The sequence below is a fragment of the Nilaparvata lugens genome, chromosome X, assembly GCF_014356525.2.
Source record: "Nilaparvata lugens isolate BPH chromosome X, ASM1435652v1, whole genome shotgun sequence".
Lineage (NCBI taxonomy): Eukaryota > Metazoa > Arthropoda > Insecta > Hemiptera > Delphacidae > Nilaparvata > Nilaparvata lugens.
Genome location: NC_052518.1, coordinates 27,924,206 through 27,939,504, shown reverse-complemented (window position 1 = coordinate 27,939,504; position 15,299 = coordinate 27,924,206). Strand labels below are relative to the sequence as shown.

General features: G+C 36.6%; 1 protein-coding gene across 2 annotated transcripts in view; it reads right to left on the bottom strand.

Moving 5' to 3' along the window:
- LOC111051223 (pleckstrin homology domain-containing family M member 1) overlaps nucleotides 1-15,299 on the bottom strand; it is a 56,052-nt gene that overhangs the window by 22,519 nt on the left and 18,234 nt on the right. For both annotated transcript variants that reach the window (XM_039443110.1, XM_039443109.1), the window contains exons 4-5: nucleotides 14,267-14,729; nucleotides 9,189-9,505 (exon numbers count right to left, since the gene is read on the bottom strand). In XM_039443110.1, coding sequence (XP_039299044.1) covers nucleotides 9,189-9,505; nucleotides 14,267-14,729 — 780 coding nt within the window. The remainder of the gene's footprint in view (nucleotides 1-9,188; nucleotides 9,506-14,266; nucleotides 14,730-15,299) is intronic.

Sequence of the window (15,299 nt, the reverse complement as noted above, 5' to 3'; positions counted from 1 at the left end):
AGGAACATTTGAATACCACTTGCGAAGTTCAAAGCCAGCCTTGGCGGTTAGTTGTTTTAATTCTTGAATGAGATTATGAGCTTCTTGTAGGCTGGATGCACCAGTTACGATATCGTCAACGTAGGTGTGATTACGCAGTGCATTAGCAGCTAGTGGAAATTCTCCTCCGTGGTCGGTCACAAGTTGAAGTATGGTGCGTTGAGAGAGATAAGAAGAGCTTACCATTCCATAGCTCACCGTATTAAGCTGATATTCACGCACGTCCTCATTAGGGGAAGGACGATAAATTATTTGTTAGTACTGTCTATCTTGCTCACGAACCTTGGTCTGACGATACATCATTTTTATATCTGAAGTCACAACCTCATTATTAACACGAAAATTCAATAAAATCTGAGCAAGATCATTTTGAAGATTCGAGCCAGCTTGCAAAGCTTCATTCAAAATAGCACAACCGATCCGTTCGGCCGTTGGATCGGTCGAATCTGCCGGCCGTCAATACGGCCGAATACCGTCGTCCATTCGAACAGTTTTCGTCAGTCCAGTTCATTGGTTGGTTGCCAGGAAGTGGCATGCTAATAATAATAATAATAACTCCTTTATTGATTGCAATAGAAATACAGGAAATACATAAAAAATAGATAACAATGAAATACAATAAATAAATAACTTTTCATAGTCCTTCATTATTCACTCCTTAATCTTTCGCTGGCTTATATCCCAAGTCAATTGTGGACATTTGGGTAGGTTGGCAATTTTCAATAGTTGAACTCCCTGACCAGTGCGTATCTGTAGCTCCACGCCTACCTGCAGTAGGCTCCCACAGCTCTCCAATTCTCGCCGTTCAGGTAGAGCTGCAGTTCGTCCGCTGACAACACTCTCCTCCGAAAGTACCTCCATCTGAACTCCTCCAAGACAGGGCACTCTCCCAAGAAAAGGATGACATCTTCTTCTTTTCTCAAATTGCACAGCGAGCAAAGTCCACTGCCAGCAACGAATGAGTAGCCGTTGAGGCGAATCAGCTCAGTTCTGGCCTTAAACATCCACTTCACCAATGGGAAGTCGTCCGTCACCTCCAGATATTCACTGAATTTTTGCAGTCTTGGAAACAACTCCAGCCTCTGCGAATTCAGCACCCGCTCTCGACATCGGCCCCCCAACTGCTGCTCTACTGTGGCGACGATGCCATCAACATTGACGCTTCCAATTGTCTCCGGTTCCAAGGATATCTGTAGCTTATCACTGATGTCTCTCCACTCCCTGAGAAGATAAAGCTGTTTCTCCATGACCTCCAACAACAAAATTTGAGGATATCTGTTCTCGGGCATGGCCAATACTCGCTGTATAAACTTCACATGTAGCTTGAGGGTGTATGTGAACAAACTTGGCAGTCCAGCTTCCAGAGACAGGATGTAATTTGGGGCATTCATTGGTAAACTGAACACCTTTTTGATGAAAGTCCTTTGTACTTTTTCCACCACATCGTAGATCCTCGTCCCCCAAATCTGTGTTCCATAGCAAAGTATAGCTCGCCTTGTTTGACCCCAGTACACGTTTTAAATGCTTCTGACAGCCCCTCTTGTCCCCACACCCTTGAACTTGTACCTTCATACATGCTTCTCAGGACATCAATGATTTTCGTTGATATCCCCATTGCAGCCAATTTATAGAAGAGAGAGTATCTATCAACTCGATCGAAGGCAGCAGATAGGTCTACGAAGAAGGCATAAAGCCTCTGCCTCTTTGAACTGCACTTTACTCTAACAATGCTGACAAGATTGAATATATTATCAAGTGTGGAGTACGTCCTTCGAAACCCCGCCTGAAACTCGCCGAGTACATTGTTCTGAATATTCCATGCCATTCCAAGTTTTGGGCTCTACATAACAAATTTTTCCACAGGAAACGATTGGGTTCAAGAGATTTCTGAAGTGCTGCATCCAGTCATCAATAGAAATTCTTGCGCCTGAGAGAAATTGTGACTTCTTTAACTTTTTAACCACACTCCAGAACTCCTTGGCATCTGAGACAGTATTAAAACTCTCCACACAACTGGTCCAGTACTTCTTCTTCTCGGCGTACAACTGTCTATAATGATGCCTCTTTTGCACATACTGCTCTCTTATAGCTTCAGAGTTTTTTCTTCTGAAGACCTTCAATAAATCAGAAACCTTTTTTCTCGCAGCTCTACAATCGTCGTCAAACCAACTTTGCTTTTTAAAAGAGGAGATCTGCCTATCTGGTCTAATACTTTTTAGTGGGGAGCACTTATATATTAGACTGGTGAGGCACGTAAGTTGAATATTAATATCCCCATCCTGCTCACTGTCTGCATCCATACTCTCCACCAACGCATTGATTTCTTCCCGAAAGATGTCCTTTCTTTGTGAGTTCCATTTTAACTTCGGCAGCAGTGGCATAATTCTTGTACTCTCGTGAAGACTATCCAGTTGGTCCCCTCTCAATTCAAGTACGATTGGCAGATGGTCTGAAAAGGTTGTGGGACGAACCTCAAATGATATTACGTGTGGAATTATATCAGCTGAAACTGCACAAAGATCTATTGCCGAAGACCCTTGGCCACCAATATATGTGAATTCTCCACTCAAGTCACCATTTGGTCATTCATTAATATGAGATGATATATATAACATTTATATTTATATATATGTGGATATTTATATTTATAACATTTATATATAAGTGCTATATATATAGTCACTGAATAATGATAAGAGAGCCCTGCCATTTGCATTCACAATTGTATCCTTAGATACTCTATTTGTTCGTTCCAAGTCGTGAAAATTTGCAAGCATGACATCTGGTATCACCTGACAGCTTCCAACTCTTCCATTCAAGTCTCCCATTAAAATTACCTTCTTATCACCAGGATTGAGGAGGAAATCATACAACTGATAAAAATCAGTATTCCACTCACTAGCCTTCATATACACTGGTACCAAGTATATTGAATTTCCATCAAGAAGAATATCAATAACAGTGAAACCCTCAACTACACGAAATGTTGCACTTCTTTTATTATTCTTTCGAATGCCATAAATCATTCCTCCACTCGCTCTACCATATATTGACGTCCAATCCATATCGTAATCATTTAGTCTTGATCTTATCTTAGAAAACAGCTCTTCATCGTACAAGAAAGTTTCCATCAAGACGAATATATCAAATTCCTGTAGAAAGCTCATAAAATCAGAATCATATACCTTATTTTTAATACCAGCAATGTTATACGAGATTATTTTAATGCGATAATTTTCTGTTCTATTTTTACTGAGTGTACTGACTGCCTGCGGGTGACGATTCACACGAGGGACGAAAAAACTGAGTAATTTCAGACCTACTCTTGTTTGTTGCTGTTTTTCCGGCTGACACTGATTTCCATCTCTTCTGCGCTTCCTCTGATTTTCCATTCCATCATCATTAACATTGCCGCCCTGACCACCTCCCAACTGTTTCTTCTCTTCAAACTCTTGCTTGACTTCTTCATAGGTGAACAATTTCCCATCGATTTCCAAGCCGCTTTTCCTCATTCTGACATTTCGATTCGAATCTCGGAGTCTCTTACTTATTTTATTTAGTTCTCTACGTCTCTCACATAACGTTTCATCCAAGTCGTGGGCCAAAAATATTTTTGTACTTTGTAACTTTCCACTCCGTTGCATAATCGATGTTTTCTTGAATCCTGACACTATCGATAACAGGATCGGACGATTGCTACCCACCTTCCTCTTACCAATTCTTCGGACAAAATTGGTTTCATTAGATTTGAGCTCGACCGAAAGCACATCATTACAAATATCTAAAACTTTGATCACGCACTGTTCATCACGTTCCCCCACAGCCTCACTAACATCAAAGAATACCACGTTATTCTCTCTTCTCAAACTCTCAATTTGAATATTTTGTTTCTGTAGCTCCTGCTTCAATCTTTCATTCTCCTTGACAAGCGCATCAATTTTCGTATTTTGCTCTGTGAACAGAGAGCTTATATTTAGAGCTGCTATTTCTTCCTGAATAACTTGTTTGGTGTTATTTACTATTTCATTTTTGAATTTTTCCATCACCTTCTCCAAGGTATCCATGTCTACATTAGCCGTCATGGGACAATTCTTTTGATCGGAATCTTGGAAAGTAATCAAATTTTCAATTTTTGTTGTGGAATAATTATGGACGTGAGTAGAGTGTAAACATAAGTAGTTTGGAAAAGGAAAGGTAACAGAGGAAGTTCTAGGAAACGCTGCGAGAGCAATCGTAGCTTTGGAGAGAAATATGGAAGCTCCTGAATAGATAGGAAAAAACAGGAGGGTGAGAAAGACTGGAAGAAACAGAGAAGCGTTATTTGTTTGGAATTTCACACAATTTGTTTTTATATTTATCAGAAATAGTCCTTCTATATGCAGTGCGATAAGCGATAGCTATGAGTTGGATATTTAAAAGCCTTTCAACAGGTGTTCTTTCTTTCCTACTGACCTATACAAATCCCGCGATGAAGCCGGCGGCTGATAATCTGTTTCGTAAACAATAATAATAACATCTATGATTGTCGTTACAGACAGGCTGCTTTGAGAATTTTTGGCAACAACTGATACAGAGCAATCCTTCAAATACTGCCGTTAGGTCCACAATTAGTTGGTACACCTGGACTACTCAAAAGTTTGACTCTCCAATACAGACCCACTACCGACTGAAACAAAGTATTTATTCACTAACACTAGCACACCAAGATAGTGACAAGACAAATAACAGCCTGATGATTGTTTGAATTGCACTTCGCAATTGCAGAAATCGAAATCCTGACTATATGACTACTTTCGTTACGTTTATAATTCGTTGTACTCACGTGTAATCGTCCTGAATGAAACACCCAACACAAACCATCAACTCACACATCCAACAAGACAAGAAAAACTTGATACCATAACATAAATATTTTATAAATAACTAAAAAATACAGAGTTTAACACTTTCTGTAGCCAAACACAGCAAGTCAGGCTTCGGCATGCTAATATAGTTAGTAGGGAAAGTGATTCTTCGCTGTGTGTTTAATTACAAAGTCCGCAAGATTGTAATGGATTTCGATGAGATGATGTTACTTGAAAATACCCACATTATGAGGAGAGAGAATCTATAAATAAGTTATATGAGTGAAAACTGCATACAATCACTGTTAACTTGTTTAGTCAGCATAGTCTTAGTGGAAGACAATATTGTATTCAGAGCTCAGTTCCTCGCTAGCGTACATAGCGAACGGACCTCATAAAATACTTTGTAATGTTTTGTAGTAAATACAATTGTTTTTTAAAAAGTATCTTATTTATTAACAAACCGGGTACAATATAACAATATATCAACCGGGTACATCCGATAAGCAGTTTCACTTTCTTGCTGACGTTTCGTCATTATCTCAAATGACATCCTCGGAGCACACTTTAATTACTCTTGCCTGTGCTTAATTACTCTCTCTCCTGCCTGTGTTTGGAAGTTCTTCCACGTGGTCGAAGGGAGTACGTACCTCCTCCACTCTCCTTTTTCCACGTGCTCGGCTTGGCGCTGCTGGGTGAATGGAATTCCCGGAGAAGTGTCTGGCTTTTGTGCTGTGTTGAGAATGATTTTCCAAAGGGAAGAGATATTTGTACTGTCATCCCTTTTGTTAAGGCTCCCTTGTTTCTCTATTTCTAGGGCCTCTCGTACAATCCTAACCCGAAAATCTTGAATGTTTGAATCTATTTGTTTTGAATTCTTAACATTTATTTTGTGACCTGTGATTTTTCATGGTTGTAAAGAGCTGCAGTAGATTGTTTGTTTTTCAAGTTCAATTTGTGTTCCTCTATCCTGGCTGATATTCTTCTATTTGTTTGACCTACATACATCTTGTCACAATTCAGGCAGGGAATACTATAGACGTCTTGATTTTCTAGTTCTAATCTCTGAAAGGGTTTCTTTAGAAATTTCGAAATAGTTTGGAGAGGTTTGTAGACTGGTTTGGAAGAATGAGAGGGGAGGAGGTACTCCCTGCGACCACGTGGAAGAACTTCCAAACACAGGCAGGAGTCAGTGTAGTATTAACTGCACTCCAAGGATGTCATTTGAGATAATGACGAAACGTCAGCAAGTAAAGTCAAAGTACTCCATCAGAAAGTCAAAGTACTTCCTCGCTCGATTCAATCACCGATTGATTTCAATTATTTAGTGCAGGGTGGAAAACTTCGTTAGGATATTATGAAAATTATTGTACTCCAGTCTAGCCTTTGAAATTAGAGATAGGAATGACGTGGAGAATTTACAATCATTCATTATTGAAAAAGGTGAGAAAACGCAGAAAAGCTGAGAAAAACGTTGGAAAAACGCTGATTTTGGGCGTATCTTTGATGAAATATTAAAGTCACCTCATCACAAAATTTTTAGACCCTAGCTAAAACTCTGTACCAAATTTGAACATATTCTGTCTATTACTTGATGTAAAAAAAAACTTTTGGTATTGAGAGGGTTTGAACCCGGGATCTCTATGCTGCTACGCAAGCACTCTATCCACAAGACCACAGATCACTCCATTATTACTTGATGAAAGAACTGAGAAAACGCAAAAAACCGCTAATTTTGGGCGTATCTTTGGCGTTATTTCAAATTCCTTCTAACACAACATTATTACATCCCAGCTGAGCTTCTGTAGTGGATTTGAAATAACGCCAAAGATACGCCCAAAATTTGCGTTTTTCCAGCGTTTTCTCAGCTTTATCGAGAACAAATGAACAGAAAATGTTCAAATTTAGTACAGAAGCTCAGCTAGGGTGTAATAATGTGGTGTTAGAAGGAATTTGCAATAACGTCTAAGATACGCCCAAAATTAGCGGTTTTCCAGCGTTTTTTGCTTTTTCTCAGATTTATTGAGAACAAATGAACAGAAATTGTTCAAATTTAGTACAGAAGCTAAGCTAGGGTGTAATAATGTTGTGTTAGAAGGAATTTGAAATAACGCCAAAGATACGCCCAAAATTTGCGTAGCAGCATAGAGATCCCGGGTTCAAACCCTCTCAATACCAAAGGTTTTTTTTTAACCAGATCACTCCCGTGTTATCGGATGGGCACGTTAAACTGTCGGTCCCGGCTGAAGTATGACAGTCGTAAGGCCCATTGACGGCTTAAATTATATATTCAGGCGGTGGGACCTTCCCGCAAGGGACTCCCCACCAACAAAAGCCATACGAATTTACTTTTTTTTACATCAAGTAATAGACAGAATATGTTCAAATTTGGTACAGAGTTTTAGCTAGGGTCTAAAAATTTTGTGATGAGGTGACTTTAATATTTCATCAAAGATACGCCCAAAATCAGCGTTTTTCCAACGTTTTTCTCAGCTTTTCTGCGTTTTCTCACCTTTTTCAATAATGAATGATTTGTAAATTCTCCACGTCATTCCTATCTCTAATTTCAAAGGCTAGACTGGAGTACAATAATTTTCATAATATCCTAACGAAGTTTTCCACCCTGCACTAAATAATTGAAATCAATCGGTGATTGAATCGAGCGAGGAAGTACTTTGACTTTCTGATGGAACGAAGCATGCTCAAATGAAAAATGCAGGCGAGCGAAGCGAGGCCGCTGATCTCATTTTTGGACGATCCAGTCGGGGGTCCAGGGGGCGGAGCCCCCTTGCTAGACGGATATGGCGAGCGAAGCGAGCCTGAAAGCTAGTAACTAATAATTCTTTGAAAAACAGTAATTTTTTTAAAAACAGTTAACAATCACTTCCTACACTATATGACTGTAATTTAAATCTAAATACTGTATATATTGTTATCTTTTTTCATTTATTTGGAAAGCATATATATATATATATATATTATATATATATATATATATTATATATATATATATATATATCTACTTTCTAATTCTACACCAGTAGAATTTTCTACATTTTTCCACTTAAATTCATTTTTTTCTCTCTCAGTTTTTCGTTGTTAGTAAGTAAAATAGTTTAGCTCATAATTTTCCTAATACATTCAAATAACTATTCAAATTCACAGATATTTATTCATTATTAATTATCGTTATGAAATGCACAGTTAAATATTATTTACTAAATATCAACAAAAGTAAAAGTAGTTCATCTTAAAAACTAAAAAAATAATCGTATTGTTTGATGACTTTGGAGGGTTATTTGATGATGGATGCTATGACACAAAATAGAGTATGATGATGTGTTGAATTAGGAACACTACTTGTTGAGCTGAGAGACTAGTTAGTTCGGCCAGACAGAGCGGGAAAAACCCATTCAATTCGGTCGAAAAATTGATCGGCCAGAGACGGCCGTGCACAGCGTATGAACCTGTAGCAATGGACGAACATCTATTCCTTTCTTTGTTGGGTGATCGTTCGGTCGTTTTCGGCCGATGCTAGTTCGGACGAAATCGGTTCCAGTGGACGGCCCACCTTAGGTTTGCTTTATAAATTAAAGTCGGACGATAGCGTATGAACATGATCTTCAATATTTTCTTATTAATGTCTATGTTTGTTGTTTCCAGTCTCACAGTGAAAACGAGATAGTTTACAGTTTTAATATAAGCCTAATACAGTTTCGTTAATTTGTACCCAAGTGATTGTTTTCACATAGTTGATAAATACTCAACTACATGAAAACAATAACTAATAGTTTAAAATACTGAATGAAAAGAGTAGAAGTTGTCTAACCACATATTTATGAGGTTAGAACAAAGCTGTGGTTAGACAATATAGTATTTTTATTCAGTATGGATGACTACCACAATATCATTTTCACAACTACTCAGGAAAATAGTTAAAATTATTGCAATGAATTTGTTTATTTTTGCAAATTAGTGTAAGTGAAATTATATGGAACGTAGCCTACATTTCGGACGTTCGTATACTAAATTGGAATCGTGGCAAATTTATGCGAAAGTCAGTCGTGCTTTTCATGAAGTATTAAGCTGGTTTCCCACATATTGGTGGCAGTGGAAGTGACTGGTACAGTGAGAATATTATTCCCATAAGTTCTAATGGGAAACATTTCATGCTCGCATGGCCGTGCTGAGTGGTAATAGTCCAAACAGAACTCATGGAAATTATATATCCACTGTGCCTATCACTGAATAGGAATCCAGCTTTATTGTGCAAAATCAAAGTACTTGATTTGATTTTAATATTACCTGAGATTGTTCCGGTTTGTTGGGAGGCTCAGCCACATCGCTCTGATTCTGATACTGTTCAATCACATGTTGCAGATTGACCGGTTTCAGCACAGGATCTTTATTATAGCTTTTTAGCAACGAATCATAGCTCTGCAATGTGCTAGATGAAGCAACAATATTTTTCGTCTCGGATGGAGTTATCGCGTCTAGATCAGTAGCAGAGTTGGTCGTTGCCTCACTTTTAGACGAACAATGATGGTCTGGTGTTGACGAAGACATTGCAGCGTCTTCTTCGTTCAGTCGTACTCGTAGCGGACTATCGTCGATTGGTGTACCTGAAACCAAGCAATCATAGAACTGTGTAACAAAACTTTTCAAGCAATTTCAATCTCATTTTTTCCATACATTTTTTTTATAAAAGGTGACCGAGCTTGATCATAGTTAGTTGATCAAATTTTATCAAAAATTTTATTTACAGTCACGCTCTTGTTAAGGTAATCAAATATTTGTTGACTATGAACGACCAAATATCTATGAATACATATGATACTTATGACTGATTTGAGAAGAATAAATACTCATAAGCACTCCATGAATAAAACTAAGCTTTGGATATGGCTTCATTCGCCAGTTGAGATGGAAAGCTTCTTCAAGGTTTTAAACTGTCTCTGTTGAAATATTCTCAATCTACTGTAATATTTCCATTTATGCTCTTTTATTTTTTACTACACTATGGAATTGATTGATAATTTAATTATATTATTTCTCTGTAGATTGATAGGCACTTATCGCTCTGTTTCTTCAAATGGGTGGAATTTATAATGGTAAATGATACAAAATCCATGTTTTGTTACACAGCAAAAATTGATGGAATATTTAGTAATAAATACAAGGTTGATTAAATCAGTGGATATATTGAAGCTTATCAACTTAAAACCTTGCTTATATCAAGTTATGAATTAAACAATCTTACTTTTTGCGTAGTTGATATTGTGGTAATTATTCATATTGAATGAAAAAGACCAAGAAATTGTCAAAAACCACAGATTTATTGATACTTGGAAAGACCGGTTTCGGTTATTACACCATAATGTGACCTTCAGATAGCATGGAATACATAACTCTACAGGTGGTCTATAGTTTGGCTAAAATTCCACTACAAACGAATTTATCTATCATTTACTGTATAACTTTCTGATAAGAAGTATTAAAAATATTATTAGTTGACATTTCATTGGTGTAGCTATTAATTCACTGGAAAGGTTTTGTTTTTAAATAATGCTAGGTGTATTATTAGGCCTACTATTCTAGCTAATCATTAGAAAGGGTCTTATATAAAGAATTATACGCACTAGTAGATTTTTACAGTTAAAAATTATGCCACGTGAACTAAGATTCTAGCTTAGTCATAATTTCATTGAAAACTGGAAATTAAAATTGAATTTGAAATGTGTTTTATTCTGCCTCTGAAAAATACAAAAATCTGTATAATTCCTTAGTTTGAGAGCTTTATTAGCGGCAGATTATAAAGATGCTGCCAGTTCGAAATTTTATACGTGTGTTTTGATATGAAGCATCTATAATGAATAAAACTAGGTGTGCTATGACCTCATCACTCTTTTATAGGGCCACATTACACAGTCAAAATCAAAATAAAAAATCAAATCAAATTTATTCGCTCGAAATTCATGCAAAATATTCACAAAAAGTATAAAACGACAAGTTACAAGTGAACAAGGTACTACTCACAAAAGTACAGTACCGGTATGTTACTGGACTTTGTCCGCAAATAGGAGTCAGATCCAAAGTGTTATAAGTAAGATTGTTTATTGAATGAAAAAGACTAAGAAATTGTCAAAAACCACAAATTTTTTGATACTTAGAAAGACCGGTTTCGGTTATTACACCATTGCCAATCTCTGATAAACTAAAACTAAATACAAAAGCAGCAGAATTTATACTAGTAGGCGAGTACTGCTATTGGTCAAGGGCATGAACGCCTGCCATTGGCCCAGCTAGACAGTCTTCTTTCCCACTCAACGGTGTGACAAAATGGCGGCTTAAGCAAAAGAATCGCCATGATAAAATTTACTCTCAGTACAAAATAAGAACCAAGAGAACAAGTGTGAAAGATAAAAAACAAATATGTAAATGGAAAAACTATTGACTAATGTATGCTTACAATTTTATGATAAAACTAAATTCTTAGTGTTGTATTGGTTGAAATGAATCTGGTCATTTAAACTATACTGGGAATTTTCCTAAATTAATCTTGTTATTTCTAAAGCCTCTAGAATATTCAAAGATCTGCCTTTGTTATTAACATGCAGGAACTCAACATTCTCCTCAACTGTGAACTTGTGATTATTATTTTGTTATCAAATGTTCTGCAAAGTTAGATTCCCCATTTTGTTTATTCCAATCTCTGATGTGTTCTTTAATTCTACTTTTGAAACTTTTACCAGTTTGACCCACATAACAAGCATTACAATCACCACATTTAAGTTTGTACACCCCACTTTTATCCCAAATATCAATTTTGTCTTTACTCCAGCTGAATAGACTATTTAAAATCGGTTTGGTCTTCAAAGCAACATGAAATCCATTCCTCTTCAATTCCCTACCTATCTTATCAGATACAAGGCCTAAATATGGAATTGTTATCCAAGTCTTCTCCTCACAGTTTAAGCCTGCAAAGCTAGAATTGATTGAAATTTGTCTATTAATTTTACTCAATAATCTGTCCACCATACTTTCTTCATATCCATTTGTGACAGCTATCTGTTTAATTTTAGTGATCTCAATATCAAAATCATGATGGTTCATAGGTATTGTTAGTGCTCTACAGACCATGCTATTGAAAGCAGCAAGTTTGTTAGAAATAGGATGACAAGAATGAAGAGGAATGATAACATCAGTATGGGTTGGTTATCTGAAAATAGAAAAGTTGTGAAAACCAGTGCTATAATCTATTCTAAAATCTAGAAAATTCAATGCACAATCTTGTTCTACCTCTACAGTGAATTTTATACTCTGATGTAATCCATTCAGATAGGAAAGAAAATTGTATACCTGTCTGTTACTTCCTTTCCATAAGCAAATATTATCATCTACATACTTTATACAATAATTCTACTTTCTAACTTATCCATAAATAATTCAGCTAGGAGTGGTGAGAGGGGTGACCCCATTGCCAACCCCTCTCTTTGTTCAAAAAATCTATTGTTAAATTTGAAATAATTATGCTGAGTGCATAACTTCATCAATCCTATCAGTTCTTCTCTGAGTGTATTATCATCGATAGAGGCTTTCATTATTTCCTCAGCTCTTTTAAGACTTTCTCCCACCGGAATGTTAGTGAATAAATTAGTAACATCAAATGACACAAGTTTATGAGATGATAGAACAGGACAGGACAATAATTCACCACTCCTAGCTGAATTATTTATGGATAAGTTAGAAAGTAGAATTATTGAAAATGGTCATTTCAAAGATGAAATTGTTTACTTGTTTTACTAATTGTCACATCAGAGATTGGAAAAAAATGGGGAATCTAACTTTGCAGAACATTTGATAACAAATAATCACAAGTTCACAGTTAAGGAGAATGTTGAGTTGCTGCATGTTAATAACAAAGGCAGATCTTTGAATATTCTAGAGGCTTTAGAAATAACAAGATTAATTAAGGAAAATTCCCAGTATAGTTTAAATGACCAGATTCATTTCAACCAATACAACACTAAAAATTTAATTTTATCATAAAATTGTAAGCATACATTAGTCAATAGTTTTTCCATTTACATATTTGTTTTTTATCTTTCACACTTGTTTTCTTGGTTCTTATTTTGTACTGAAAGTAAATTTTATCATGGCGATTCTTTTGCTTAAGCCGCCATTTTGTCACACCGTTGAGTGGGAGAGAAGACTGTCTAGCTGGGCCAATGGAAGGCGTTCATGCCCTTGACCAATAGCAGTACTCGCCTACTAGTATAAATTCTGCTGCTTTTGTATTTAGTTTTAGTTTATCAGAGATTGGCAATGGTGTAATAACCGAAACCGGTCTTTCTAAGTATCAATAAATCTGTGGTTTTTGACAATTTCATAGTCTTTTCCATTCAATAAACAATCTTACTTATAACACTTTGGATCTGACTCCTATTTGCGGACAAAGTCCAGTAACATACAGGTACTGTACTTTTGTGAGTAGTACCTTGTTCACTTGTAACTTGTCTTTTTATACTTTTTGTGAATATTTTGCATGAATTTCGAGCGAATAAATTTGATTTGATTTTTTATTTTGATTTTGACTGTGTAATGTGGCCCTATAAAAGAGTGATGAGGTCATAGCACACCTAGTTTTATTCATTATAGATGCTTCATATCAAAACACACGTATAAAATTTCGAACTGGCAGCATCTTTATAATCTGCCGCTAATAAAGCTCTCAAACTAAGGAATTATACAGATTTTTGGATTTTTCAGAGGCAGAATAAAACACATTTCAAATTCAATTTTAATTTCCAGTTTGCAATGAAATTATGACTAAGCTAGAATCGTAGTTCACGTGGCATAATTTTTAACTGTAAAAATCTACTAGTGCGTATAATTCTTTATATAAGACCCTTTCTAATGATTAGCTAGAATAGTGATTAAAGAATTGACCAGATAATACAGAGAGTTTATAAAGGAATATACGGTAGGGGTTTTGACTTAAATTATATTTGTTACATTAAAATTACAGTTGTCAGACTGTTTACAGTTGTAACTTACAGTTTATAGGTTAAATTAAAAAGCAATTCAAACAGTTTTTTTTTAGAACAAACATAAAATTTGAAGAATAAAGAATACACGTGAAATTTGTGACATCAAACATGTCAAATTTGTGACATCAAACACGTCAAATCTATAACCAAGTACTTTCTAAAATCAAAACCCCGATATTCATTTGTAAACACCCTGTAGTTTATAAGTAAGCAACTGTGTAGTGGGGCCGGCCCTGCTCAGTTCATGATGTGCGGCCACCTATCGTTATTTTCAATTCTGAATATAAAAACGTTTATAACGAAATTATGATTGCAGCAGTAGAAATTGCTTACCTAGTATTATCTTCAATGCGGCCTCCTCATCAAACATGAGCTGGGGATTGAGCAGCGAATCTTGAAGGGAATAAGAAGCGATGGAAACATGGGAGGAGTCAGCAACATTACTGTCGTCCGGTAGAGTCTGTACAACATCGGTGCCCGAAGCTATAGGCCAGGACTTCATTGGCGGAGTCCAAATACCCGCCATCTGCAGCGGACTATTGGTCCACGTGTTCAAAAGACTAGAATTGCAAGCGTAATTGAAGCAACCAATCTCCATGCCTTTGATCAGATCAAAAGCTACATCGAGACGTTCTATGTCTCTGAGAAAGGCCTGGCGGTTGTAGTATTCTGTGAGAGCGCTGTTGTCGATGATGATGGACTGCAAGTAGCTGGAGAGCAGTCCATCGTTCAACGCTACACGAAGCCATGCTCTGCTTCTGCCAATGTCTGACGTTACGTGCACCAACTCGTTAACCTCAACAACAGAAAAAACTTATTAAAGAAATCATACTTGTAAACAGAAGTGTAAATATAAACCTTTCCGGCACCACTAATATGGCTCCAACAGCTCAAATACAGATACAGACAACTGGACGTAAATATCGGAGAGGAACATATTTTCCTGCCTATGAAATTTAATTATGTTTTAATTGAAAGAGAATGTTTAGGGGTTTGCTTTTAAATAGCAACATGTTGAAACTCGAAATGTTTTGATAATAAACACAAAAAACCGAAAAGTTAAGTTATTTAATCAGCTGTTTCTAGCACAATTGAAATTTGGACAAAATGAATGCCACGCCTAAAGAAGTAGTCCCTTGAGTCAGTTCATACGCGTTTCTGATTCTGCCCGCTTGGGGCGCTGTTCCTGCCCGTTACGAAAACAGGGCTCCAGATGAGTTAAGATTCATGCACCTACGGGATTAGTACGAGTAGTAGTTGTAAGGGAGACCACTTGAAGAGCTGACTCCTCCAAATATCAGTATGCGTTTAAAAACTGATTCCTGGTGGTACGGAACCTCCCTAAGGCCAGGGACACACGACACGG